This window comes from Thermobia domestica, chromosome 11, assembly GCF_964235325.1.
Source record: "Thermobia domestica chromosome 11, izTheDome1.hap1.1, whole genome shotgun sequence".
NCBI lineage: Eukaryota > Metazoa > Arthropoda > Insecta > Zygentoma > Lepismatidae > Thermobia > Thermobia domestica.
In genome coordinates, this window is record NC_137464.1 from 175,232,121 (window position 1) to 175,258,644 (window position 26,524).

At 36.9% G+C, this 26,524-nt stretch overlaps 1 protein-coding gene across 3 annotated transcripts in view; it reads right to left on the bottom strand.

Annotated features, from left to right (window-relative positions):
* The window catches only part of LOC145664567 (F-box/WD repeat-containing protein 10-like), a 187,607-nt gene that overhangs the window by 17,396 nt on the left and 143,687 nt on the right, over window positions 1-26,524 (bottom strand). For 2 of the 3 annotated variants that reach the window (XM_081731346.1, XM_081731344.1), the window contains 2 exons: window positions 13,523-13,729; window positions 4,294-4,415 (listed from right to left, as the gene is read on the bottom strand). In XM_081731346.1, coding sequence (XP_081587472.1) covers window positions 4,294-4,415; window positions 13,523-13,729 — 329 coding nt within the window. The remainder of the gene's footprint in view (window positions 1-4,293; window positions 4,416-13,522; window positions 13,730-26,524) is intronic. The other variant, XM_081731345.1, reaches the window with a different exon arrangement.

Below are 26,524 nucleotides of genomic sequence, written 5' to 3' on the forward strand. Positions count from 1 at the left end.
TTGTGCTCAGGAACTGCATGAATTAGTAAGTACAACAAAATTAGTAAATCCCAGATATGTTAAAAGCAGACCTTCACCTTCAAGTTTTATTGTATTGCCAAGCCTCGAGGCTCATTCATTGTCGTGCTCTGTAGATAATAGCTATGTATCTGAGACCATGCTTCAATACCATACACTGAGAAAAAAGTGTACGTGGCGTATGTAAAATCGTATGTTACATTTGTAAATCCTGTAGTTTTTGGACTGCAAACGTATAGCTGAAAACGCATGTTTTATAATACTTTCTGTAAGTATTCCATGTGTACGTACACCTCTGGTGCTTGGGGTCCCGGGTTCGATCCCAGCCCCCGCCAAGTGAACTTTGTGGTGGACAAACACCGTGTGCGTGGGTTTTCTCGGGGTTCTCCCGTTTCCTCCCACTTTCTTCATTCCACCATTTCATTCATTACTCATCATCACCGTCTCCTTTAGCCTAACCGGTATAACCGTGGGACGTAAAACTCAAAGATTTCATTTCATTTTTCCATGTGTACGTACTTTCCGTATAAAACAATATGGGCGGTCAGGATCTCATATACAAATGGACAAATAAGGGAACGTATAGCCTGTTGGCCTCTATCTAGAATTTGAGGGAGTGAATAGTTTGTATTAACAAACAAGCAATATTTTCTAAAGTTAATAATGCAGTAGTTTCTTTATTTCTTTACGTTTCCAACTTCTGATGAAAAAATAGGCCTATTAAGTGATATGACACCTCCATGAATACCGGGATGATATAGTCTTAATGCGATGTCTTTACATGTTTTTATGAAACCTGGAGCCCTACAATAGTGTTCCCATTCGGGCCTGCATTTTCTAAGTCCATTAGATTATTTTTTACCCTTACTTTGAAGCAAGAAAACCTTAATTTTTTAACTTTGTGACTTCCCTCAGGGGCAACCTCTACTTTTAATTATGTACTTGAAAGCACATTGTCCTGCTAAAATACATTAAATATGAATATTTCTTAATTTAGGCTAAGTTTAAGAGTATTAAAACTGAAAATTTGAAAATATGCGTTGATTATAGCATGTATTTTGTTAAAACACACCAAAGAAAATTAGAAGTTAATGAAAGCTCAATAAAGATGTTTATGAATGAAATTTACGTCATAACATCAGTTTGAGTCGAGAAGTTATGTGTAATACTTTCGAAAATGGTAAGCATATTGTGGTTCTAGTTTTCAGTTTATCTTTACATTTCCTTATGTATATTAAAAGCCAGTTCTTTAATGGCGTAACATAACGGAAAAATAGTACCTATATAAAATGAGGTAATATTAAGGACTGCGTTAAAAGAGGAAACGTAATTATGTCAATTTACGAAGCTATCGTGAAATTTAGAATGTTTTGTGTTTGTTTGTTTAGAGCTTAATATTCTTTTTCATCAGTGAGGTTATATGAGAACTCGCTCGTCTGGAAGATGAGAATACTTACCACTTATTCACAGTGCTAATCTTTACGGTAATAAGATTTGATAAATCCGCAATGAAAATATTGTGTCAACAACATCAAAATCGAATTGTAACCAAGGGTAAAAATGGATCTGAAAAGGTTGGGGAACGCATGACGTTATGCTGTCCCCTGTGCCTATCTTTGCCCACTATATTTTTTTAGGAAGTGGAGGGACGCCATAGATATTTTTGGAAGTGGGGGATGACGTTCCTCGTGTTTTCCCTCACTTTTAACACTGGTTGTAACAAACGAAATGAAATGAAATGAAATCTTTGAGTTTTACGTCCCACGTTTATGCCGGTTAGGCTAAGGGAGACGGTGATGATGAGTAATGAATGAAATGGTGGAATGAAGAAAGTGGGAGGAAACGGGAGAACCCCGAGAAAACCCACGCACGCGGTGTTTGTCCACCACAAAGTTCACTTGGCGCGGGCTGGGATCGAACCCGGGACCCTAAGCACCAGAGGTGAACGCTCTACCACTGAGCCACCGCGGCCCCCTGTAACAAACGACTCACCATCGTTTCAGGGTAGCTTTCGAAAAAAGACTAATGAAAGGAGGTGTGTGTGTGTCTTATTTTTTGGATGTTCAATTGCAATCTTTCTTTTTTTAATAGCCCATTGACTTATATGAGGAAGTATTTTTCTTTTAAATAGACCTGATTTTAACCATTCAATTTTACTAATTTCTTTTTCTGGCCTATTTAAGAGTTCCTTGCTTTAAAAATATTCAATGTAATATTGTTTTAGTATTTATTTATATATATTAAAATTGCATAATACCGTAGTTAAATTTCGCTTAGAATACATTTAAAGATCTCAAGAAGAAGTAGTCAGTAAAATTAACAGGCTAAAATTCTTTTATTTCAAAAAATTAAAACAATGTTTCCTCATATAAATTAATGGGCTGAATAACCATTATGGTGCAAGTTATCAACATTCTTAAAGAGCTACTCTTGTTTATTGGGATTTAAAGAAGCTACAATTAAATAATACATAATTATTTCGCTCGACTTTTCTATGAACGCACAGCTTCATAGTTGCTAGTAAATAAATTTCCTACTTCGTAAGGTCAAGTAGTTTCCTTACTCTATGATCTCACAAAAAAAAAAAAAAAAAAAAAGCTTGGGTCATGGAAGTTGTTACTAAAACAACAAAAGCAAATAAATGCCTCAAACAAATACCATGCTCCCATAACCATAAAAAAGTCGGTTCTCTATCGAAAGGTGTTTGAAGTCCTCTGGACAATAAAATGACAGCTCAGACCTCATGAGAGAGCTTTTTCTTTTTGTAAAGTTTTTTCGTTCTTCCTTTACAATTCTGCAAATGGAATGTTTCCTTTTTTTCTCTCTCTAAAGCAAATGAGTCCACGTGAGTGTTAAGTGAGCACGGGCTCGCACTCAATTTAACTCGCGCTCGCTCGGGCTCACGTTCACTTCTCTCAACTGAGCTTGCACTCACTCGGGCTCGCGATCACTTCCCTCAACTGGACTCGCGCTCACTCGAGCTCGCGATCACTTCTCTGAACTGGGCTCGCGCTCATTTCTCTTAATTGGGCTCGCGCTCATTCGCACTCGCGCTCATTTCTCTTAACTGTTCTCGCGATCACTTCTGTTAACTGGGCTCGCGCTCACTCGGGCTCGCGCTCAATTATTTCATTGGGGCTCGGGCTCACTCGGGCTCGCGCTCAATTATTTCATTAAGGCTCGGGCTCACTCGGGCTCGCGCTCAATTATTGAGCCCGAGCCCGGTTGAGCGCGAGTGCCAAGCTCACGAGCGTCGGGCTCGCGAGTTTGGACACCTATGGTCAGGGAAGTGACCCTTGCCTTTTTATCGGGCGCCCATGGAAAAAAGGTGTTCACCACTTGAGGATATCAAAGAAATCTAAAAACACGGTGTACTTGAAGAAATTATTACACAAGTTACAAATCTCTCACAGGACTTAACAGTTCTTCTAGTTATAAGGGATTATATCAGATTGCTACACGACAAGCTTTTATGTACAAGTCAAAAAAGGGAGGAAGGCAAAAGCAATTAGTTTACGTTTTAGTAGCTTACAATAAGGGGGGAGGTAGTTTAAAGAGTTTGTTTACCTTTTGGATTGTTTAGAGTGAACTGCATTGTAATTGGTGGGATTGATTGAGAATAGTCAATTAAATGTAAGGGATCTCAAAAGCTGTCTTTTATCATTAACATTTTTAAAAAAAAAATCAGAGTCTTAGGAAGTCTAAAAAGTAAATAGTTGGCGAAACTGTTACACGTTTAAGTTTTTTAAAATAAAATATATTACTGTGCTTAGTGAGTAATTAGATTTGAATCAAATTAAGTACAGAAAACAGAGCTTTTGAAGAAAGGGGATATTACAACTGGATTTTCAATAATTACATAGGAATATACTTTTCATGGAAATATCCCTGTTGTCTCGTTAAGTTATTTGATATGTTTTATGTCAAATCTAACTCAAAATTAAAATAAGTTTTATTTGCACTTACAGTAGAGGAAAAATATATCTAACGAACAGTATCACTTCCACGTACATATTTCATATCAAGGTTGTTCGGGCGCTAAAAACGCCAGAGGCAAACATATTTTACAAGATGGAATCATATCATCTTCCATCATCTCAATGTAAATGGATCGGTCGCTCATAGGACAGATAACAGTTCCTGTCGCTAATAGGACTGTCGCTTCTGGGACTAATTCATAAATTTCAATTTTAAAAAAATGCTACGTTATTAAATGATTAAACTCCAACCTTCATTTTTTTTAAAAAAAAATATTGTAATAATTGATTGTCTTACCTTTAATTGTGCTATCCAGACTAGTAGCTGCTACTACCTTATCATTCGCGCATAAACTAAAGACAGTTCCAGTGTGGCCCATATACGTACGCATTAGAGAAAAATCAAAAAGGTTCCAGCATCTGAAATACATTATTCAAATACAATAACAAAAAATGGACAAAACAGCACAATAAATAAGATAATTTTTCTGGAACTATATTCTGGACTGCTGTACGAAGAAGGGTAGAAAACATATTTTTCAATGTTGGAGTGAATTCACCCTACTATCCTATAACCTAGACTGATTACAACTCCAAATAGCAGTTCATTTATTATATCTCAAAGATAGCACCCAAAATGTTACGTGAAAATCTGCAAATAAAAATTATAAAACCTAAAATGAACTGTGTTTGAGAAGTTGAGAAAAATGAATTTATTTTGAACCTATTTAAATTCCAATCAATTAGATTATAGGATTTTGAGGAAACATTTAGTGACTTTGTACCACACATTTAATCAAAATCATGAAATTTTTATACGAAAGTAATTGTGGAATAGTTAAATCATACATCCCATCCCACTCTTTGGTCTCAATTTTCAAATTTCATACAGAAATATCCTCTCAAATAAACACCATCATTGTTGTAGACACTTTTGTGATTCGGAACAGGAATATTACGTGTTGCAATAAAAAGTTACAATCTAGTTGGAATCGGAAGTAGTTTACTAAACTGCGAGGAGGCGGGGGCTCTAGAAATAGGATAGTAAGGCAGAATCTCTGGAAGAAGTACTTGTAGTGGCAAGCCAAAATTAACGCAATATGTACAATAATGCCGCAACATTTGCATCAATTTCAAGTGCGATCAGAGTAATTTTAATGGTTAAGACGCCGTAGTGTGAAAATCAATTAGAAACAATCCTAATTTGAAGCAAGACAGAAAATATGTATGTATAGTCAGTAGAAAAAAAAACTTCACATATTGCGTTGGTATGATCAGACGGACGACGTGACAACTTTGCAAGTGTTTAGAAGACTGGTACGATCTCTGAGAATAGATACAAAATTCCGAATGATTTTTTTTACAGGTTCAAACTGGAACATTCTGCACATCTAGCCACGGAAAATATTAACAGTGCATTCGGGTTAGGAGTGGTGGTGAATGATTGCACCATACACCGTTTGTTTGTGAAATTTCGTGTTGATGACACAATATTGAAGAATGAGCTCCAAAGTCGCTAAACAACACCATATTACGACCATCTCCCCAAGTACCGTGAAAGTGGACCCTCGAAAAAGTGTTCACTAAATTGCAGACGAGTTAGTTATAGTAATATCGTTCAGCAGCTCTTAAGGTAAAAACGTTGGACTCACGTGTGCCACATGAATTGATACCGACCAATAAGGATCACCGTCTATGTATATGCAGTTCTCTGAATGTGCATATTAACTAGGAAGATTTCAGGCATCGAATTGTCATTTCTGACAGTAAATGAATCTGCTATGACATTCGTAAAGAACCAAGACAATGGTTGGACTGTCAACATCGTCTAGAACAATTTCCAAAGTTAGCCCTCTATTCGCAGATGATGTTGCTGGTACGGTGTTATATGGTGGGATGATCTATTATGTGATCTTCCGTCGAGGTGAAACCATCACTGGGGATCGTTACAATGCTGGAAATCATGAAATGTACCACAAACTTGCCAACAAGTATCCTGCAATGCTCAATAGATATGTATGATGCAACACGAAACTGCACTTACCATGTTGCTAAGAGAATAGTGCAGATTTCCCATCATTTAGGGGGAACCCTTCCTCACCCAACGTATTCTCCTGACGTCTCTTCCAACAACTACTACCTCTTCCGGAACTTTGATTACTTCCTAGTAGGGAAGAACTTTCTTGATAACCAAATTGTGCAAGTGCGTTCTTCGCATCACGAATTCCATAATCCTTTCGTCATGAAAACAAGTCATTGGCTGAGCGCTGCTGTCGATGTGTATTTTTCCATATCTCCTTAGTAGTAGAAAATGGATCGATCTGGGCCATACTAGACCATACTAGAAAATACTAGAACAACTCAGGAGCCCCTGGGAAGTCGAGCACCTTGAACCGTCGACCCACGGTCTTTTACGACCTCCATTTTAGGGGTGTATTTGTTCCCTTTTATGAGCACTTTTTAGGGGGTGTACTCGTTCTCTTTTATGAGCACTTTTAGGGGTAAACTCGTTCCCTTTTATGATCACTTTTTTCAAACCCTATTTGAACATAGCAGAGAATACCGAACACACAGCAGAGCAGATAATACATAAGACTATGTAACATACCAGTGGCTTCCAACCCATATTTTAACATAACAGAAATCACACAGAGACTACGAAACATAGCGAAGAATACATAAGATTCGTTCCACCTCTATTTAAACATAGTTAATTTTAAAGGTGGACTCATTCTCTTTTATGAGCATATTTTCCAACCCTTATTTTAACATAGTAAAGAATACATAGCAGTTGGCCTATTTTTCCACCCCTATTTGAACATAGTCCATTTTAGGGGTATACTAGTTCTCTTTTATGAACTTATTTTCCAACCCCTATCTTAACATAGCAGAAATTATATAACACTTCGTTCCCTTTTATGAGCCCATTTTAGGGGTGTATTCGTTCTCTTTTATGAGCATCGTTTCCAACCCCTATTCGAACACAGCAAAAACTAGAAAATAATGGGGATGTACTTGTTTCCTTTTTTAACCCCTATTTCCCACAGAGGCTACGGACATAGCAGATTACATAGCAAAGGGGGTGTACTCGTTCCAACATAGCAAAAGAATTCTTTTTACCTGGGTCTTATAGTTTATGTGGGATACGCCCTTTCTATGACAATTTTAACCGATTTGGATGAAACTCGGCATATGAAGTTTTTCGGATATGTTGATTACGAATATCATATTTATTTTTACCTGGGTCTTATAGTTTATGTGGGATACGCCCTTCCTATGACAATTCTATCCAATTTGAATGAAACTCGGCATATGGGGATTTTCGACCATGCTGATTACGAATATTATATTTATTTTTACCTGGGTCTTATAGTTAATGTGGGATACGCCCTTTGTATGACACTTAAAACCCAATCACTCGTAAACTAAGCAACATATTGAGATGGTGTTTCCACATTTAGTAATTAGTCATCAACTACTACAAGTTCCAAAAATAATGACAATCGACGTCAAAGGTCAAAATACTTAAAACCTAATAACTCGGAAATGGATCCACGTATTGAGGTGGTGTTTCCACATTTAGTAATTGGTCATCAACTACTGCAAATTCCAAAAATAATGACCATCGAGGTCAAAGGTCAAAATACTTAAAACCTAATAACTCGAAAACGGAGTCACATATTGAGATGGTGTTTCCACATTTAGTAATTGGTCATCAACTAGTACATGTTAAAAAAGTACTGACTATCAAGGTCAAGGGTCAAATATTTAAACCTTAATAACTTGTAAACAGTGCGTCGGATAAATTTGAGTGACCTATTCAATTTTGTACCAAGCAGAAAAAAGTGAAGAATGAATAAATTTGAGTGGCTTATTTACTCTTGTATTAATGAGAAAGAAATCAAAGGAACACAATTTTAACTAGCGCAGAATTTCTGTACCTTTTTAGGGTATTCAAATAAACGCAAAAATTAATTTGTACTAACAAGAAAGAAAGCAAAGATATGCCATATTAACTAAGAAACGAAAAGATAAATTTAAGTGATCTATTACATTTTGTACAAAGGAGAAATGCCCTTTTAACTTGCTCAGAATTTACAAAAAAGCGAAGAAGGTCCATTTTAACTATTTAAATAAACGAAGGAATATATTTGTGTGGTCTATTCAATTTTATACCAATGAGAAATGCCATTTTTATCTACCTCAGAATTTCTAGTGCATGATGTATTATTTAAACAAAACGAAGGGCTAAATTTGAGAAAGCGAACATGGACCAATTTAACTAACTCAGAATTTTATATCATTTTGTAATACTCAAATTTGGATGGAGTATTTAGCTTGGTATGAACCAGAAAAAAGTGAAGAAGGTCCATTTTAATTAGTTCAATATTTCTATACAATTTTGCACTACCCAAATAAACCAAGGAAGAAATTTAGGTGGCCTATTTAGTTTTGTACCAACCACGAAAAAAAGCGAAGAAGTTCGATTTTAACTAGCTCAATATTTCTGTACCATTTTAACTAACTCAAAGAAACGAAAGAATAAATTTGAGTGGCTTAAGCAAAGAAGGTCAATTTGTACCTTTTTGTGCTATTCAAATAAACGAAGTGTTAAATTTGTGTGACCTATTCAATTTTGTAGCAAGCAGAAAAAATTGAAGAATGAATAAATTTTGTTGCCTTCTTTACTTTTGTATTAACATTTAAAAAAGTGGAGAATGTCTATTTTAAATAGCTCAGTATTTATGTACATTTTGTACTACTCAAGCAAACGAGGAATAAATTTGAGTGACCTTTTTAATATTGTACCAATGAGAAATGTCATTTTAACTAGCTCAGAATTTCTAAAACGAAGTTTCTACTAACAAGGAAAAACGAAGAAAGACAATTTTTAACTAACTAAGATTTTTATATCATTTTGTAGTAATCAAATAAACGAAGGAATAAATTTGTGTGACCTATTCAGTTTTGTAGCAAACAGAAAAAGCTCCTTTTAGTTTTGTACCAACCAGGAAGGTCCATTTTTAACTAGTTCAATATTTCTGTACAATTTTGTACTACCCAAATAAACAAAATTTTATTTTTGTACCAATCAGAAGAAAATAAAAAAGTGCCATTTTATACCATTAAAAAACTGAGGATAATTTGAGTAGTCTAAGTTTTTGTACTCATTCGAAGAAAAGCAAAGAACCATTTTATACCTAATGTTGCCATGACTATAAGGAAAGGAATAAATAAATAAATATGGGTATCTTATTTCCTTTTGTACCAACGAGAACCATTTATATCAGGCTTAGATTTTTATGCCTTTTTTGTAATAATTGTACCAAACAGAAAAAAGCTACACAAATAAACAAAGGAATAAATTTGTAATAACCACAAAAAGCGAAGAAAGACCATTATAACTGGCTCAGCTTGATATACCATTTGAGCTACTTGAAGCAACACATTTGAGTGGCCTATTGAATTTTGTACCAACGGGAAATCTCATTTGCAACTAGCTCAGAACTTCCAGGCCATGTTTTACTATTTAAACAAAACGAAGGGATAAATTTGAGAAAGCGAACATGGACCATTTTAACTAACTCAGAATTTTATATCATTTTGTAACACTTAAATTTGGATGGATTATTTAGTTTTGTACCAAACAAAAAAAAGGAAAGAATTAACAAAGGTCCAAATTTGTACTTACCAGAAAAGCGAAGAAGGATCAGCATTCTATACTTTTTGTGCCATTTAAAAAAATAATACATTTATTGGGGTGTCCTATTTCCTTTTGTACCAACGAGAAAAAGCCAAGAAGGACCATTTTTAACTGGCTTAGAATTTTATACCTTTTTTGTAAAATTTGTACCAAACAAAAAACGAAGGAAATACCATTTAACTATCTAATAATTTTTGTGCTAACGAAAAAAGCGAAGAAAGACCATTTTAACTAGCTCAGCACACTAGTTAATAACTTTTTGTGCTACACATTTGAGTGGTCTATTCTTGACCATGTTGTACTATTTAAACAAATAAAGGAATAAATTTGTACTAACCAGACTCAAAGTTTTATATTTTGTAATACTCAAATGGACGAAGGAATAAATTTGTGACCTATTTAGTTTTTGTAGCAAGCAGAAAAAGGAAAGAACTAACATTTGTACTAATCAAATAAGCGAAGGAATAAATTTGAGTGGCTTAAGCAAAGAAGGTCAATTTGTACCTTTTTGTGCTATTCAAATAAACGAAGGAATAAATTTGTGTGACCTATTCACTTTTATAGCAAGCAGAAAAATGAAGAATGAATAAATTTTGTTTGCAATTAAAAAAGCGGAGAAGGTCTATTTTTAAATAGTACAGTATTTATGTACATTTTGTACTACTCAAATTCTACTTTCTGTACCAACCAGAGAAAAACAAAGAAAGACCATATTCTGCTACTCAAACAAACGAAGGAATAAGCTCAGAATTTCTATACCTTTTTGTGCTATTCAGATAAAGGAAAGAATAAATTTATGTGACCTATTCACTTTTATAGCAAGCAGAAAAAGCCCCTTTTAGTTTTGTACCAACCACGAAAAAAGGGAAGAAGGCCCATTATAATAAGCTCGGTATTTTTATACCATTTTGAATTACTCTAACAAATTTGGATGGTCTATTTCATTTTTTGAACAATCAGAAAACGTTTTGTTTAAATAATACAACATGAACTAGAAATTCTGAGGTAGATAAAAATGACATTTCTCATTGGTATAAAATTGAATAGACCACACAAATATATTCCTTTGTTTATTTAAATAGTTAAAATGGACCTTCTTCGCTTTTTTGTAAATTCTGAGCTAGTTAAAAGGGCATTTCTCCTTGGTACAAAATGTAATAGATCACTTAAATTTATCTTTTCGTTTCTTAGTTAATATGGCATATGTTTGCTTTCTTTCTTGTTAGTACAAATTAATTTTTGCGTTTATTTGAATAGCCCAAAAAGGTACAGAAATTCTGCGCTAGTTAAAATTGTGTTCCTTTGATTTCTTTCTCATTAATACAAAAGTAAATAAGCCACACAAATTTATTCATTCTTCACTTTTTTCTGCTTGGTACAAAATTGAATAGGTCACTCAAATTTATCCAACGCACTGTTTACAAGTTATTAAGGTTTAAATATTTGACCCTTGACCTTGATAGTCAGTACTTTTTTAACATGTACTAGTTGATGACCAATTACTAAATGTGGAAACACCATCTCAATATGTGGCTCCGTTTTCGAGTTATTAGGTTTTAAGTGTTTTGATCTTTGACCTCGATGGTCATTATTTTTGGAACTTGTAGTAGTTGATGACCAATTACTAAATGTGGAAACACCATCTCAATATGTGACTCCGTTTTCGAGTTATTAGGTTTTAAGTATTTTGACCTTTGACCTCGATGGTCACTATTTTTGGAATTTGCAGTAGTTGATGACCAATTACTAAATGTGGAAACACCACCTCAATACGTGGATCCGTTTCCGAGTTATTAGGTTTTAAGTATTTTGACCTTTGACGTCGATTGTCATTACTTTTGGAACTTGTAGTAGTTGATGACCAATTACTAAATGTGGAAACACCATCTCAATATGTTGCTTCGTTTACGAGTGATTGGGTTTTAAGTGTCATACAAAGGGCGTATCCCACATAAACTATAAGACCCAGGTAAAAATAAATATAATATTCGTAATCAGCATGGTCGAAAACCCCCATATGCCGAGTTTCATTCAAATTGGATAAAATTGTCATAGGAAGGGCGTATCCCACATAAACTATAAGACCCAGGTAAAAATAAATATGATATTCGTAATCAACATATCCGAAAAACTTCATATGCCGAGTTTCATCCAAATCGGTTAAAATTGTCATAGAAAGGGCGTATCCCACATAAACTATAAGACCCAGGTAAAAAGAATTCTTTTGCTATGTTGGAACGAGTACACCCCCTTTGCTATGTAATCTGCTATGTGCGAAGCCTCTGTGGGAAATTGGGGTTAAAAAAGGGAACAAGTACATCCCCATTATTTTCTAGTTTTTGCTGTGTTCGAATAGGGGTTGGAAACGATGCTCATAAAAGAGAACGAATACACCCCTAAAATGGGCTCATAAAAGGGAACGAAGTGTTATATAATTTCTACTATGTTAAAATAGGGGTTGGAAAATAAGCTCATAAAAGAGAACTAGTACACCCCTAAAATGGACTATGTTCAAATAGGGGTGGAAAAATAGGCCAACTGCTATGTATTCTTTACTATGTTAAAATAAGGGTTGGAAAATATGCTCATAAAAGAGAATGAGTCCACCCCTAAAATGGCGGTCGTAAAAGACCGTGGGTCGACAGTTCAAGGTGCCCGATTTCCCAGGGGCTCCTGAGTTGTTCTAGTATGGTCTAGTATGGCCCAGATCGATCCATTTTCCACTACTCTCCTTCGAAAGAGGGGGACAAATTGGTGTAGCCGAGATCTTCAATAGTTGGATGTGGACAGAGCTGCCACATTGACGAGTTTCACTGTACACTGTCTTGTTAGTCATTCTAAGTAGCCTACGATCTTCACTTGCCAAGACCAAACGACTGAATGGCAAACTGGCAACACAGTTGAGGTCATTCACTTCTTTCCCCAAAGTAAAGGGAAGGTTTCGTCCGTAAGATGGTGGCAGGGGTGGAGCCGAAGTATGTTTCACATATTTTCCGAGGGCACGCTTGAAATAGAAAGGCTCTAGGTATTATAGGTATCTTTTAATTTACTTGCCCTTGTGTAACATACGTCACTTCCACATTTCAATCCACTAACCATAACCCAATGAAAAATGTACACACAAAATGCATTTTTTTGTCTGTGACTGTACAATTGCCTTTTGCAAGGTAAACTATGTCAAAGGTAAAATATTGTCTTCTAGGAAAACCCGGCATGCAAATTGCATGGAAGAAATAGTACAATGAATGTAATTAGTCTGAACACTTAATTTTTGTTTTTCTTACTGCAAACTATATCTGAGCTGTAGTTTACACTAAAACTATTTCGATTCTGTTCAAAAATAATTGTTTACCTGTTATCGTTTCAGGTTTCATCGCTGCGCCACGTCGCCGTCTAGTTAATGTTTTGCCGAATTTCTCTAGTACGGTAATAGCCATGTGAGACGATATTTTTATTTTCTCTTTATCTTTCCTTTGCTTTAGTATTACCAAATATATTATGATTTCTCATTTTTTTAAAGGAATTACCTTATCCTTCAATTCTTGTAACTCTACAGTTAAATGTTGAACTTAAAGAGGGAATAGCTTTTAAATCTTACATATCTGTTTTACAGTATTAGCATTGTCACATGCAATGTTATTCAATGTCTTTAATATTTTTTTCTCATCATACTTTTTCTCACCACATTATCATTGTATGAAGTTCTAAGTGTGATTTAACACCCAATAGGGTCTATTTAAAATATCAGATTATATCTTCAATTGTCGTAAAATCTAGAAATCCATAAATTTAAGCATAAAGCGTAAAATGATGTTAATCTTACTTGACTAATGAATCAAAACTTCCAGTGAAGATATGATGTCCATCTGGATGAACACACAGAGCTGATACATTTTCTTCGTGAGCAGATTTAATTTCCTTCGGTAATTTCATTCCTGTGATTATTGAAAAGAATGTTATATTGTTTCTGCAGGTCGTTCCAAGTGTTGTATGCTTTTCATCGCATACAGAGAGACGGTTGCTTGAAAACCTGGCCACAGAAATAAATAAATAAATAAATAAAAAATGTCTTCAATTCTATAGAAGCTTAATCAACACAACGTCAAAATGATGTTCCTGATTACGTTAATTTGCTATTCTAAATGTAATACATTTTTCTTGCAAATGTAATCGTTTTCTGGTAGATATTCTTACAAAGATCTTTTCTATCTATTATAAAGTCGTAATCGTGCAGAAAGTCGTAGGTTGACTTTCTGCAGCCTTTTTTTTTTTTAACAAAGAGGATGAAGTAGGATCTTATAAAGGGAAGAAAGTTCTGATTTTTTTCTGTAGTCATCGATTTACAGCTGAGAACCAAATTAAGTTGTCATCCGTTAAAGCCTATAAACAGCTATGGTTAACCACATGAAATTTAAGTATTTGACGTGTCGTCAGCACAATCGCTTCCTCATCTCTATTTCTGAAACTAAATATAACTAAAATTATTTTTTTAGAAACAAATACTAGCTTTTAGTCTTAAAAAACATAGAACTTAATTCAAAATTTTACTATACCATTACATAAAATAGATGGAAAACATTAACTATGAAATCAATACAGTTGTACTTGAAATTTTCGAAGATAATGTGACAAACGTTACGGATATGTCTCTGATAAGTGAATAAATAGTTCATATTAAAATACTTGCAATGAAGTAAAAGATATTGAAAGTTATCGAAAATATTCCACCTTATAAGCTATAAGTTTGTTGAATAGATTAATATACATAACTTTCCACTTCGAAATATAAAGCTTGAATTCGATTCACGGCCGAATTTGAAAAATGTTAAGAGCTTTAAAACTTATGGAACCCAACACAAATTTAACGTCCCGTTCCTATATTTAACGTCGCAACAAACTGATGAATTTAGGTTAATCTACCTACTTAAATTTTCATACTGACGCTCGTCATGAATATTATAGAAAAGAGGAGGAAGACAATTTCACTGGTATTTTTTTTAATATTCGCTTGTTGCCCATGAACCGAGTTCTCTTAGAAACATTGGCACCGCAGCACAATTCAGATACCATACTTCTGAATGAAACCTTTTTCAAGGTATCATGTAACTGTTTTTATCCTTCTCGCTACCATGTAATAAGCTCTCACCAGCCTCAGAATATCGCACAAGGTGGTGCAGCCACATCTGTTAAACAATCTCTTCCAAGACGTCATATTGAATATCCTTCTCCTAAACAGATCAATCTGACATTATACTTTCCCCTCATTTTTACTACCATTGCCAAGATTTAGGTCCGATATGAACAACCGCTACCGTATCATTTTTCGACTTACTTAGACCTTAACTTTAGAATATATTCTCTTAGCAGACATCAACTACTATTCTAGTACAGCAGCTCGGCAACAACACTTTTAAGATTTTCTCTTGCCTGTAGTTATCGCATCCTACATGTCCGAAAAGCGATAATAGTCCTGTTGTCACCGTTATGTTGCCTCTTACTACTATTGCTGTTCTTGCCTCCATGGGTAGTCATCTGCCAATACTTCCTTCTATTACACCAATACTTTCTTCTGTTAATCAACGCACTTTTATCATCGTGTGCACCTTGTTATAATCTTCGTAAAGCTCATTGGAAACAGTACAGCACTAGTATCATAGAACCTCTACCAGTTACTGCCTCTAAGCTAACCACACTTGACTCTATTGAAAACCTCTTCACTGTCTTGACTGATACTTATCATTCAGTTCCAACGTGTGTCAATCAACCTTTCAGGCCTCGTTTACTGCCTCACGCTCTAATTCTTCTTTATCAGTCTAACGAATATTTAGCTGAGTTTCTTCGCACAAATGACAGCCAATTTCGTCTACATAGTCAATTGTAACGTATGGTTAGGAACTACGTCGTAGCCCGCAAATGTCTTGACTGGTGGTTCCCATATAATGCTTATATCATTAAACTAATCCATCTAAATTTTGGAATCTTTCTAAGCGCCTCATTTTGCAGAAACTAGGACCACAATACTCTATAGTAAGTGATGAACACATACCAATCACCGATGCAAAAAGGCCGCTATTTTCGCCAAACAATCTTAAGGAAGTCTTCACTTCACATTGAGGTGAATAATGGTAGTGAAAGGAAGTCACTATCATTGTTTACCTGTCTTTTAGATATCCGTACCTAACACGAGGGTTCGATTACCCAACCATTAACTAACTAACTAACTAACTAACTAACTCTATGGCCTATGAAACCCGGAGGTTCAATGCCGCGTTCACAAAAGGTCTCCACTGACTTCTATCCTTAGCTAACTGCATCCAGTTTCTACTTGGTATTCCAATCTCTGCGAGATCCATCTTAATATTGCCCTCCCATCTGCGCCGAGGTCTTCCTAATGGTCGTTTTCCGATTGGTCTTCCAGTCAAGACTTTGAAAGCGTTTCTACTTTCTTCCATCCTAGCTACATGACCCGCCTACCTAAGCCTCCTAGACTTAACGACCCTAACAATGTTGGGTAGACCATATAAATTATGTAGTTCCTCGTTATGAAGTTTCCGCCATTCCCCATTCCCATTCCTCTTGGGTCCGAATATTCGTCTCAGGATCTTGTTCTCAAATACTTTCAGTCTATGTTCTTCCCTCAGAGTAAGTGACCATGTTTCGCAGCCATACAGAACAACAGGCATAATTATCGTTTTGTATATTTTAAGCTTCAAATTCCTCGATAGAATTCGCGACGACAAGAGATTTTGAACCGAATAGTAACACGAATTCCCTGCTTTTAGTCGACATTTAATTTCTTCGTGCATATGATTTTCCTCTATTAATATTGATCCTAGATATTTGAAACTATCCACTTTATCAAAAGTATTATTTAATATTTTAACGCATCCATAATTTGCTGTATTCCAGTCCCGACGCACTTCCATGTATTTAGTTTTCTCTGCATTTACTTCTAAACCCATGTCCCTGCAAGCGTTTAATAAGATCTCTGCATTTCTTTTTATTGTTCTCCTATCATCCCCTATTAAATTTACATCATCAGCATATGCCATAACCTGGTGAATACCGTTCAACTCTAGGCCCTGGTTGCTATCTTTGATTTTCCTTATAGCGTATTCTAGAACGAAGTTAAATAATAATGGCGACAACGCATCTCCTTGTTTCAGGCCATTTTCGACGTGAAAGCTCGTGGACAAAAATTTTCCTACCCGGACTTAACTTTGGGATTCATTTAAACATATCTTAATTAATCTAATTAGCTTTCTCGGTGTTCCAAGTTTTGTAAGGACGTTGTATAATGTTTCTCTCCTAACCGAGTCGTATGCCTTTCTAAAATCAATAAATAGTTGATGTACCGGGGTATTGTATTCCCACTTTTTTACGAGTATTTGGCGAATGGTAAATATTTGGTCGATAGTTGATCGATTTCGTCTAAATCCGCACTAATAATCTCCAATAATTTCATCTGCGTATGGGGTCAGTCTTGCTAACAGAATATTTGAAAGGATTTTATAAGATGTTGACAGAAGAGAAATGCCTCGATAATTATTACAGTCAAGTTTTGTCGCCTTTCTTGTGAATTGGAACAATGATTGATTCTTTCCACTCTTGTGGCAATTCTTCCTTGTTCCAGATAAGGAGAATGAGCTTGTGTATCTTGTTCCACAATTTTTCGCCTTCAACTATAATTAACTCAGCCGGAATTTCATCTACACCCGGAGATTTGTGTTTCTTTAATTTGTTTATAGCGGTTTCTACTTCTATTCGGTTGGGTTCTGGAATATACGGTTCTGCGGTGTGTGTCACCTTTTCTCCACGCACACTAGTTTTTGGTTGCGTGTTAAGCAAATCGTCAAAGAAATCTTTCCATCTATTTAAGATGCTATCCGTGTCAGTGGGAACTGTATCGTCAGATTTCTTTAATATATAAGCACGAGGTTGATAGCCTTTCTTAAATTCGTTGATTCCCTTATACACGTCCCGAATGTTTTTATTTTTACTATTATCTTCAAGTTTCTTAATTTTAGTTTTCAGAAAATCGCGTTTCTTTGTTCTAAAAGTTTTGGAAGTTTCCCGCCTGATATCTGCGAAATTTTGTGTAGTTATTTCATTCGGATTTTGTAGCCAGCGTAATTTTGCCTGTTTTCTCTTCTCTGCTAGTTTTATGCATTCCTGGTCGAACCATGGTTTGTTCCTACGTATTTTCGCGTGTCCCAATTTTTCTTTTGCTGAAATTTTAATGCTATCTCTAATTTCAATCCAGGTATCCTCAATACTAGTGTACTCCGAATCTACTAAGGCCGAGAATCTATCCGAAACTTCAATCTGGTATTTCTCTCTTACCTGGCTCTCTTCTAATTTCTTTAAATTGAATCTCTCCGTTTTCGGACAATGAATATTACCTTTATTCAACGATAACCTCTCTCGTATTATTGCTGCTACCAGGTAGTGATCAGTGTCACAATCAGCCCCTCTAAACGATCGGACATCAATTATGCTAGATTGCCTTCTTCTATCTACTAAAACGTGATCAATTTGATTGTGTGTTTTTCCGTCTGGTGATATACAAGTGTATTTATAAACGTCGCGATATGGGAATTTTGTACTCTTCACGATTAGGTTTTTGGATGTTGCAATGTTCACGAGTCTAACACCGTTGTCATTACTTTCCTTATGCAGACTTTCGTTCCCTATAGTCGGTTTGAAAATATCCTCTCGTCCTACCTTCGCATTGAAATCACCTAATAGAATTTTCATATGGTATCGCGGGAGTTGGTCAAATATCCGTTCCACTTCTTCGTAAAAACTGTCTTTTATATCGTCATCCTTATCTTCAGTCGGGGCATGTACATTTAAAACAATAATATCACACCACCGTCCCTTAAGAGTAATAAAAGAAAGTCTATCAGTAACAAATTCAACCCGTTTAATTGCTGGTAATATACGTTTATGAACGAAAAATCCTGTTCCTAACTGGTGATTTTTATTTCCATCCCCGTAAAAGAACGTAAAATTTCCGGAATTCTCAGATCCATTTCCTTCCCACCTAACTTCCTGAACTCCTACTACGTCCATCCTGTATTTCTCTAACTCACTCGTTATGGATTTTAACGCGCCTGCCCTATAAAGACTCCTAATATTTCATGTTCCAAATCTCATGTCCATTTTCTTTTGCTGAGGTCGTGCCAAGTTATCAGTCCTTGTCCGAGGCTTTTGTGAATATTTCTGAACAAGTGCCTTTTTTTACAGGATGAGGTTTACAGGATGCCCAAACCCCCAAGCTGGAGGACCACTCCTAGTCGGCTGTCCGCGACTGCTTATTCAGTATATTCGCAGCTAACCTCTATATCTAGAGGCCTTCTCCTCGATCCGCAACCTGAGGACGCGCCATGCAGTGGTGACACAAACCCACGTTACACGGACCCCAACCATTATTTCACCCTAATTTTGACCATCAGATTGATACTACAAACCCGCTTAGTACTCCCATAACATCAGATAGCATTACAGCTGCTCTTTTCTATCGACGTAACACAGCTCTGGGAGCGGATTCCATCACTTATCGCCAAATTCTTAGTGCACCTTTAATGTTTCTAGTTCTACTTCCTTCTCTCTATACAATTACTTTATCTACAGGGTATTTTCCTACGGGCTAAAGGCTTGCGAAAGAACAAAATTTCCTAAAACCTCGCAAAGACTCAATCTCTGTATCATTGTATCGACTCATCAACCTACTACCGTCTTTAGCATGACACTAGAAGACTGGAATGCATCTTACATTATTGAAACGTCTTCATCAAATAGAGCACAAACTACCAACAACTCAAGTGAATTCCATCAATTCTATATCCAGGTTGGTCAGTTATTTAGGGTTTCTACTCTTTTTGCCAGGAGGTGCGGTGGCTCAGTGAAAAACGCTTACCTTTGATGCGCTCGTTCTCTAGTTCGATCCCCGACCAAATAAGTTGGAAGTGGACAACATTGTGTTCGTGGATTTTCTCGAGGTACTTAATCATCTTTCCCCGTTAGCCTAAAGGGCATAATCGTTGGGCATTAATCTGAAAGATTTCGTTTCATTTTCCCTTCTTGCCAACTATTTTAACAAGCGTTTACACGCCTATTTGTCAATTTTCTCCATCAGTTTTAGTCTTTCGTTCAGCCCAACATGGTACAGCGGTGGACACTTCTAAATGGTACAGCCATATGGAGATTTCCGGCTAAGGTGTACCATTTAGAAGTGTCCACCGCTGTACAACCTTGGCAATTTCAACTCCGCACCGGTGTCCCACAGAATTCCATACTGTCTTTTATGCTGTATATTCTTTATGTAACATACATGCCTAATCTCAACCTCCACTACATGCACTACAGTTTGCGCCTACCTTGTACTGGGATCCTCTGTTGATTAGGGATGCGCACCAGTCGAGACTTGTCTCGAATCTCAACTTGACTCGAGTCGAATTCGAATCAAGAGACACTTTTTAAAATTCGAGACGAGTCGAGACAAACGTATTTCTCGACTCGAATGTCTCGAAAATTTTTCTATAATTTTTAATATTATTTTGAAGAAAGTATTCACTCAGAAACAGTCGGCACGAGAATTCCGGGAACTGCAGGACTTGTCGGGCGTTCGAAAATGAAATGAAATCTTTGAGTTTTACGTCCCACGTTTATGCCGGTGAGGGTAAAGACGGTGATGATGAGTAATGAATAAAATGGTGGAATGAAGAAAGTGGGAGAAAACGGAAGAACCCCGAGGAAACCCACCTACAAGGTGTTTGTCCATCACAAAGTTCACTTGGCGGGGAGTCGGTTGTTCGAGGAGTGCTCTGGTGAGTGTCTTCAACAAGTGGCGAAACCAAGGGGAAACGACGTCCAAACCTCGAGGGGTTGGGCGCCCCCCACCTCATTATAGACGTCGGACATCGTAGGCTGGGCAGACTGGTAAAACAGTACAGGCAGCGAACTGTGGCGGAACTAACATCAGACTTTAATGCTGAGAAAAGTACAAGTGTGTCTGAAGTAGTGTAAAATTTCCGGAAATTTTGAACCTGTTGGTAAAAAAACGTTTTTTGCAATTTCTTTCCGGAAAAATTGGAAACATTGAAGAAATAAAAATGTTTGTATTAGGGTAATTTTACTAGTAATGGAATCTTTTTTTTCAAACGCATGAAAAATATAAGTTCAGAAATTTCATTATTGCAAATACTAAAAATGAGCACTCGAAAATAAAACTATTTCAATTATTATTTATATATTAAAATGCTAGGTTTATATGTTTGTCCCCACAGAAAAGTTTATATGTTTGTCTCTAATCCTTTCGACATTAAGATCTCGAAATCCACAAGTACTAGAAACGTGCCGTTTTGACTAGTCGATTCCAAATTTTGTGTAGAGCTCCTTCGTGGCTAAGCGGTTAGCATGCGCGCCTTTGGCGCGGGAGACCCGGGTTCGATTCCCGGCGGGAGCTGATGTGGTTCGGATTCCACGTTAATCAGTAGGTCCACGTCTCATATAGCCTCGCTGCTGAACGGGACGTAAAACTCAAAAATCAATCAATCAATCAATCAATCAAATTTTGTGTAAATTGTCCAGTTCTAATTGAATATTTAAGAAAATGGCCATTAGTTCTATATTACATTTTAGGGGTACACTGGAAGTACTGAATTTTTTTTTTTAAAGTATAACATCATACCCTACAAGTTATATATTCCACCACATAGTTGTACTAGGGGTTGCATATCTCTCAGGCGTTTGTTTCATGACCAAATGATAATGAAAAACGAGGGATAACCATTTTTCCAATCTAAGATAAATCTCCATTGTTTAGAGGGTTTTGCCCAATGAATACCGTATATCACTAACATAATTAATTGTATGTGTAATTTATTTGCTTATTACATACTGCATGCAAAATGAAAGAAAACACTGGTCATATATGAATTAGAAATTCCAACCAGAAGTGGGCTCAAATCTTGCAAACGGTGCGAGATATTGAAAAAAATAATCGAAAAAAATTTCCCCCTTTATGATACCCCTTGCCGATTTTTATGAAGACGTCCTTCACTTGTATTTGTAAAGGGACATGCACAGATATGATGAATGACAAGGAGATTCATGGTCATATGTGAATAATGTGCTCTGTAGAGAGCGCAGGTTCAGCTAGTTGAAAATTAATAGTCCGCACCCATTTCTGTTATGTCGTTTATTCGTGGATGTGCATTAATTACAGAACTTTTACAGTTTACGTACAAGCTTACCATCATGAAGTGTTTCTGTTACAAATAGGTCTCTTGAATGTAACTGAGTTCTTAATATGTTCTTTGATCTGGTGAGGTTTTCTTAATTTTAACGAAATTACTTCTTAAAAGAAAGAGCAGTAGGCAAATTTCAATAATACTCATGCACTAAACAAATAATTACTATTATTTAATATTCTAATATAGACACTTATATAAACTTGATGTACAAAATCCTGTAGTAAACAAATACATGTTTTCTATTAATAGTGCGACAAATTATCTTGTACATATCAAACTGAAAGTGACTATGTTTGTAACTTAATAACTCTTGAATCATTAGACCGACCTCGATAAAATTTTCAACATAGATGAGGTTCGGGATGGTTTTTATCATTTTACTTTGAAGAGATGCAACTTGAGGGGGGGAGGGGAAAATGACAGATATTAGTGTTGTATCCATAATTTGCGGGATCGCTGAAATGAATAATGACACTTCCGATGCCGTTTAAATCAAAATTCAGCCCCACAACTTGGAGGAGGGAGGAGATATATACAAATTATTGAAAATGGCCGATATTAGTGTCGAATCGATAGTTTTCGGGGTCGCTGAGATGAACAGTGACACTTCCGGCCGTTTAAATCCAAATTCAGCCACGAAACTTGGGGGAATGGGGAGAATATATATAGTAATTTCTTCTGGCGATACGCAACGGTACGGCCTACCAGCACCTTTTTAATGAGAATGGAATATTTCCTTTTCTATCTTAAAATAGGTTGACAAGAAGCTTAAAAAATACCAAATAGTAAATGTATAGGTTTATAGAAAATCAGAGTTTTTTATTTTCACACTGGACCTTGGCGCAGTGGCAGAGCGTTGCATTATCTGATGAATCCCAATACCTTCTTCATCATGATGATGGGGGGGGGAGGGGTGCGAATCCGTCGTGTTCCAAGGGAACAGCTCCTTGACACCTATACTGCGGGACGGAGACAAGCTGGCGGCGGCTTAATTATTATCTGGGGAACATTCTCGTGAGCATGCATGTGTCTGGTGGAGCTGGAGCAAGGCAGCATGACGGCCGAGGCGTATCGCACATTGCTTGCAGACTACGTAGATCCCGTCATGACGACCATGTTTCCCAAAGGTAGTGGCATTTTTCGACAAGATAATGCACCATGTCACATGGTCAGGACTGTGATGGAGTGGTTCAAGGAACACAGGGGCGAGTTCCAAGTGATGGGCTGCCCCCCCCCAACTAACCGGATCTTAACCCAATCGAACAAATCTGGGATGTGATTGAACGTAACGTCAGGGCGCATCGCCCCCCTCCCCGGAATTTATCGGAATTAGGTGACTGTGTGTGCTCATGTGGTGCCAACTTTCTCCAGCGACCTACCAAGGATCATTGCGTCCATGCCAAGACGCGTCGCCGTTGTTATCCGTGCCAAATGTGGACATACTGACAATTAGATAGGTAGTCATAATGTTCTGGCTGATATGTGCGTATATTTTAACTCGTATATTTTATCTCGACTCGAATTTCGAGATGTCTCGTCTCGAATTCGACCAAGTCGACACAGAAACTGTCGAGTCGAAACAGAAACATATTTTCGAGTCGAGACAACATTTTCTCGAGACAAGTTGAGACAGGCTTAAATCTCGACTCGACTCGACTCGTGCGCATCCCTACTGTTGATTGCATTAACCAACATTTACAATCAACTTTGGATTAACTTATCGTCTCAAACGTAAATTAAAGCTTAATTACAACAATACTCTAATGATTATCTTCGGTCTCAAACGAAACAAATACTGTACAAGCCGAGACCAAAAACGTTTACTTTTGTCTCTTTTTAAATCCCTAAGACCTCTTCAAAACAATCTCATATACTTTCAGGGTGTTACATTTGACAACAATCTGACCAAAAAACCACACCTCAAACAACTAGAAGATAATATCCATTGCCGTTTGAGCCTTTTGCGGCATTTTAAGGAACAATACGGGAACTAAATACCTAACTTCTACTCCTTACGTATAAGGTCTTTGTGCACCTAGCTATCACCTGCCGTCATCTTCTCTGATTACAGCGTTCCCAAAGTTCTATGACAGACTTAAAGGTCTAAAACGACAGTGTTAGGGCTGAATTATTCCCTTGCTTTTGAAACCCTCAATAAGGAAATCTCTCGACGTGTGAAATTTCTAAACGTTTTTCTGTACCTCTACTATCTTCGTCTACGCTACACACGGCCAACAGGCACATCCAATATTACATGAACTCTTAGACAAGTTCCAACCTATCTAGGTATGTCTACCTACCCCTGGATCACCTTCTTGCTATGTAGGAACGCAACAGACCTATATCGACATCAAGCCATCCGTCGTATCTACTAGCACCATCCATATTTGCATTAGCCATAATTTTTCTGGTCATTTTGCGCACATCTTGTTTTCACTCTTAAGGTTCTCTATGCACTTGTCCCTAGTAGCCACTGGGAGGACGATTTACACCCTTGCTTACAGTGACAACTTATCCGCATGTTTATGTCACTAGCTCCTCACATCTTTCTACCTTTCTCTGTTTTACCTTCAAAACTATCATTTATATATAGCTAATATTCATATATAGTTTAGCTTCTTCCTACAGCTAATATCTGTGGAAAAAGATACGGTGTGGCCTTCTGTGGCTGACCATCCTTGGCTAAGAATGAAACTTATGTTTAAAAAATGTGTAATACACAAGATTTTGAAGAAGCTGTGATACCTTTGTAAGTCAATCTTCTTAGTAAATAAAGATCAGTAGTGATCTTGGATCAGTGATGAATATTAGTTACCAGTATTAATAGCTGTATGACTTGCGTTCACCACGACACCTGGTACATTAATAACAACACAAGAGTGGATATTGAAAGAACACCGGCGCTGTTTCTGCCTACACGTTTCTTCATTTATTTCTTCATTATATCTTTAACATTGGCACGGTGTTATTTTCACGTTATGAAATTAACACTATCGCCTAATTTGGCATCGGCTCTCTGTCAGATTGGTAACACAGTGTCTGTATTACCCTTGATGTTGTAAAAGTGGTCGCCATGCTGGGATCACTGGCCTGTGTTGAAATTGAGCTGTACGTGTATTGATACCGTTATTTTTGCTGTGTAGTTCTGGGATCTAAAAGATAAAGAATCTACATAACACTTTGCCAAATTTAAATGTCTTTTCCAACGATTGGTTCAAGTTTTCAGTTTTTTTTTTTTTTTTTTTTTTTTTTTTTTTAATCTAAGAGTAAATCTTCGATCTTCTCGAATAAATGCTTCAACAGTAGTCTGTTTGTCTTCATTGGTTAATATTGTTCGCACAGGCACGTGGTTCATTTTCAATTCTTTTCCAACCCACTTTAAAAATGGTATTAATAATATACTCTCAACTGAGAGAAACACTCATCCCGCAACTGCTATTTTTTAAGTTAAATAGGAACTTTTGTTTCTTCTGTAGCATATTGATATTTGACTTTTTCGTTCTTATACAAGTCGATGTGGTCTGGCTCTCATGCTTCCATACAGAGCAATAAGAATGTAAACTAGTGGCTTCTGTTAACAATAAGCCTACCATAAGTCAAGTGAAAAACGGAACAGTCCCGATTTTGGGTCCGAGTGTCCTGCGTCCCAGTAAATGTACTCGAGACAGGCAAATGTCCCGTATTTTAATCCTGTCCCATTTCTGCTTTCACTATCAGCTTATTCGAGACGTGACAAATCAAAAACTTTGACATTGGCTGGGAATCCTGTAATTAGGGAACTAACAATAAGCTAAAACATGTAATAGCTTCGAGCAAGTTATCACACCACCCTCTCCGACTTGATAGCAAGCGAAATTTGCAATGCTACTTTTTCTACAGAGGTTGTTCAGCCTACGTTTGGCCGATTTCGTTCCTTCCCCCTCCCTGGCAGATTGGACGCACCCGACCTGGCTCGAGGCGTCATGCAGTGTTGTGCAGTGGCTTCCTGGAAACGGAGTTGTTTTTCCGCGCGGACGACAATAACGCACAAAACAGGACCACTGTTGTGAGTGTTGTGTTAAATTTGTTTCCAAGTGTGTGGGTTTCTGCTCTGTGACCAAAATGCCGCCAAACTAAGCCGGTTTTGGGAAGGATATGTTGTGGCTCTTTATGACGCCCACTTTAGTGTTTCTGTCACTAGAAAACAGTGCAAGAAGAATGGTTGCAACATCAGTTTAAGTGGAATAAAAAAATGTTATTAAAAAGTACAAGGGCAACGAAGCTCCACCATTTGGATCACCAACGAAGTTGCCTAGGAAGCGGGAAGGCCACCTCCACCATGCAGAGGAAACTTCGCAAAATGGCAATGCAAGAAAATCCGCCAACACAAAGGTGTGTGGCTAATCGTCTTGACTGGGACGGTGAGCCGGACGTTACACCACCAACTCAAGCTGGAAAAAATCATGAAAGCTCGTGGCAATCTTCTCACGGATGCCCACCAAAAGGAACGAAAGTGTAACGCCCGGAAGCTGTACAAACGGCATCTGGCAAAACAAAGGTGGATGTACGTCGTAACGCTCGATGAA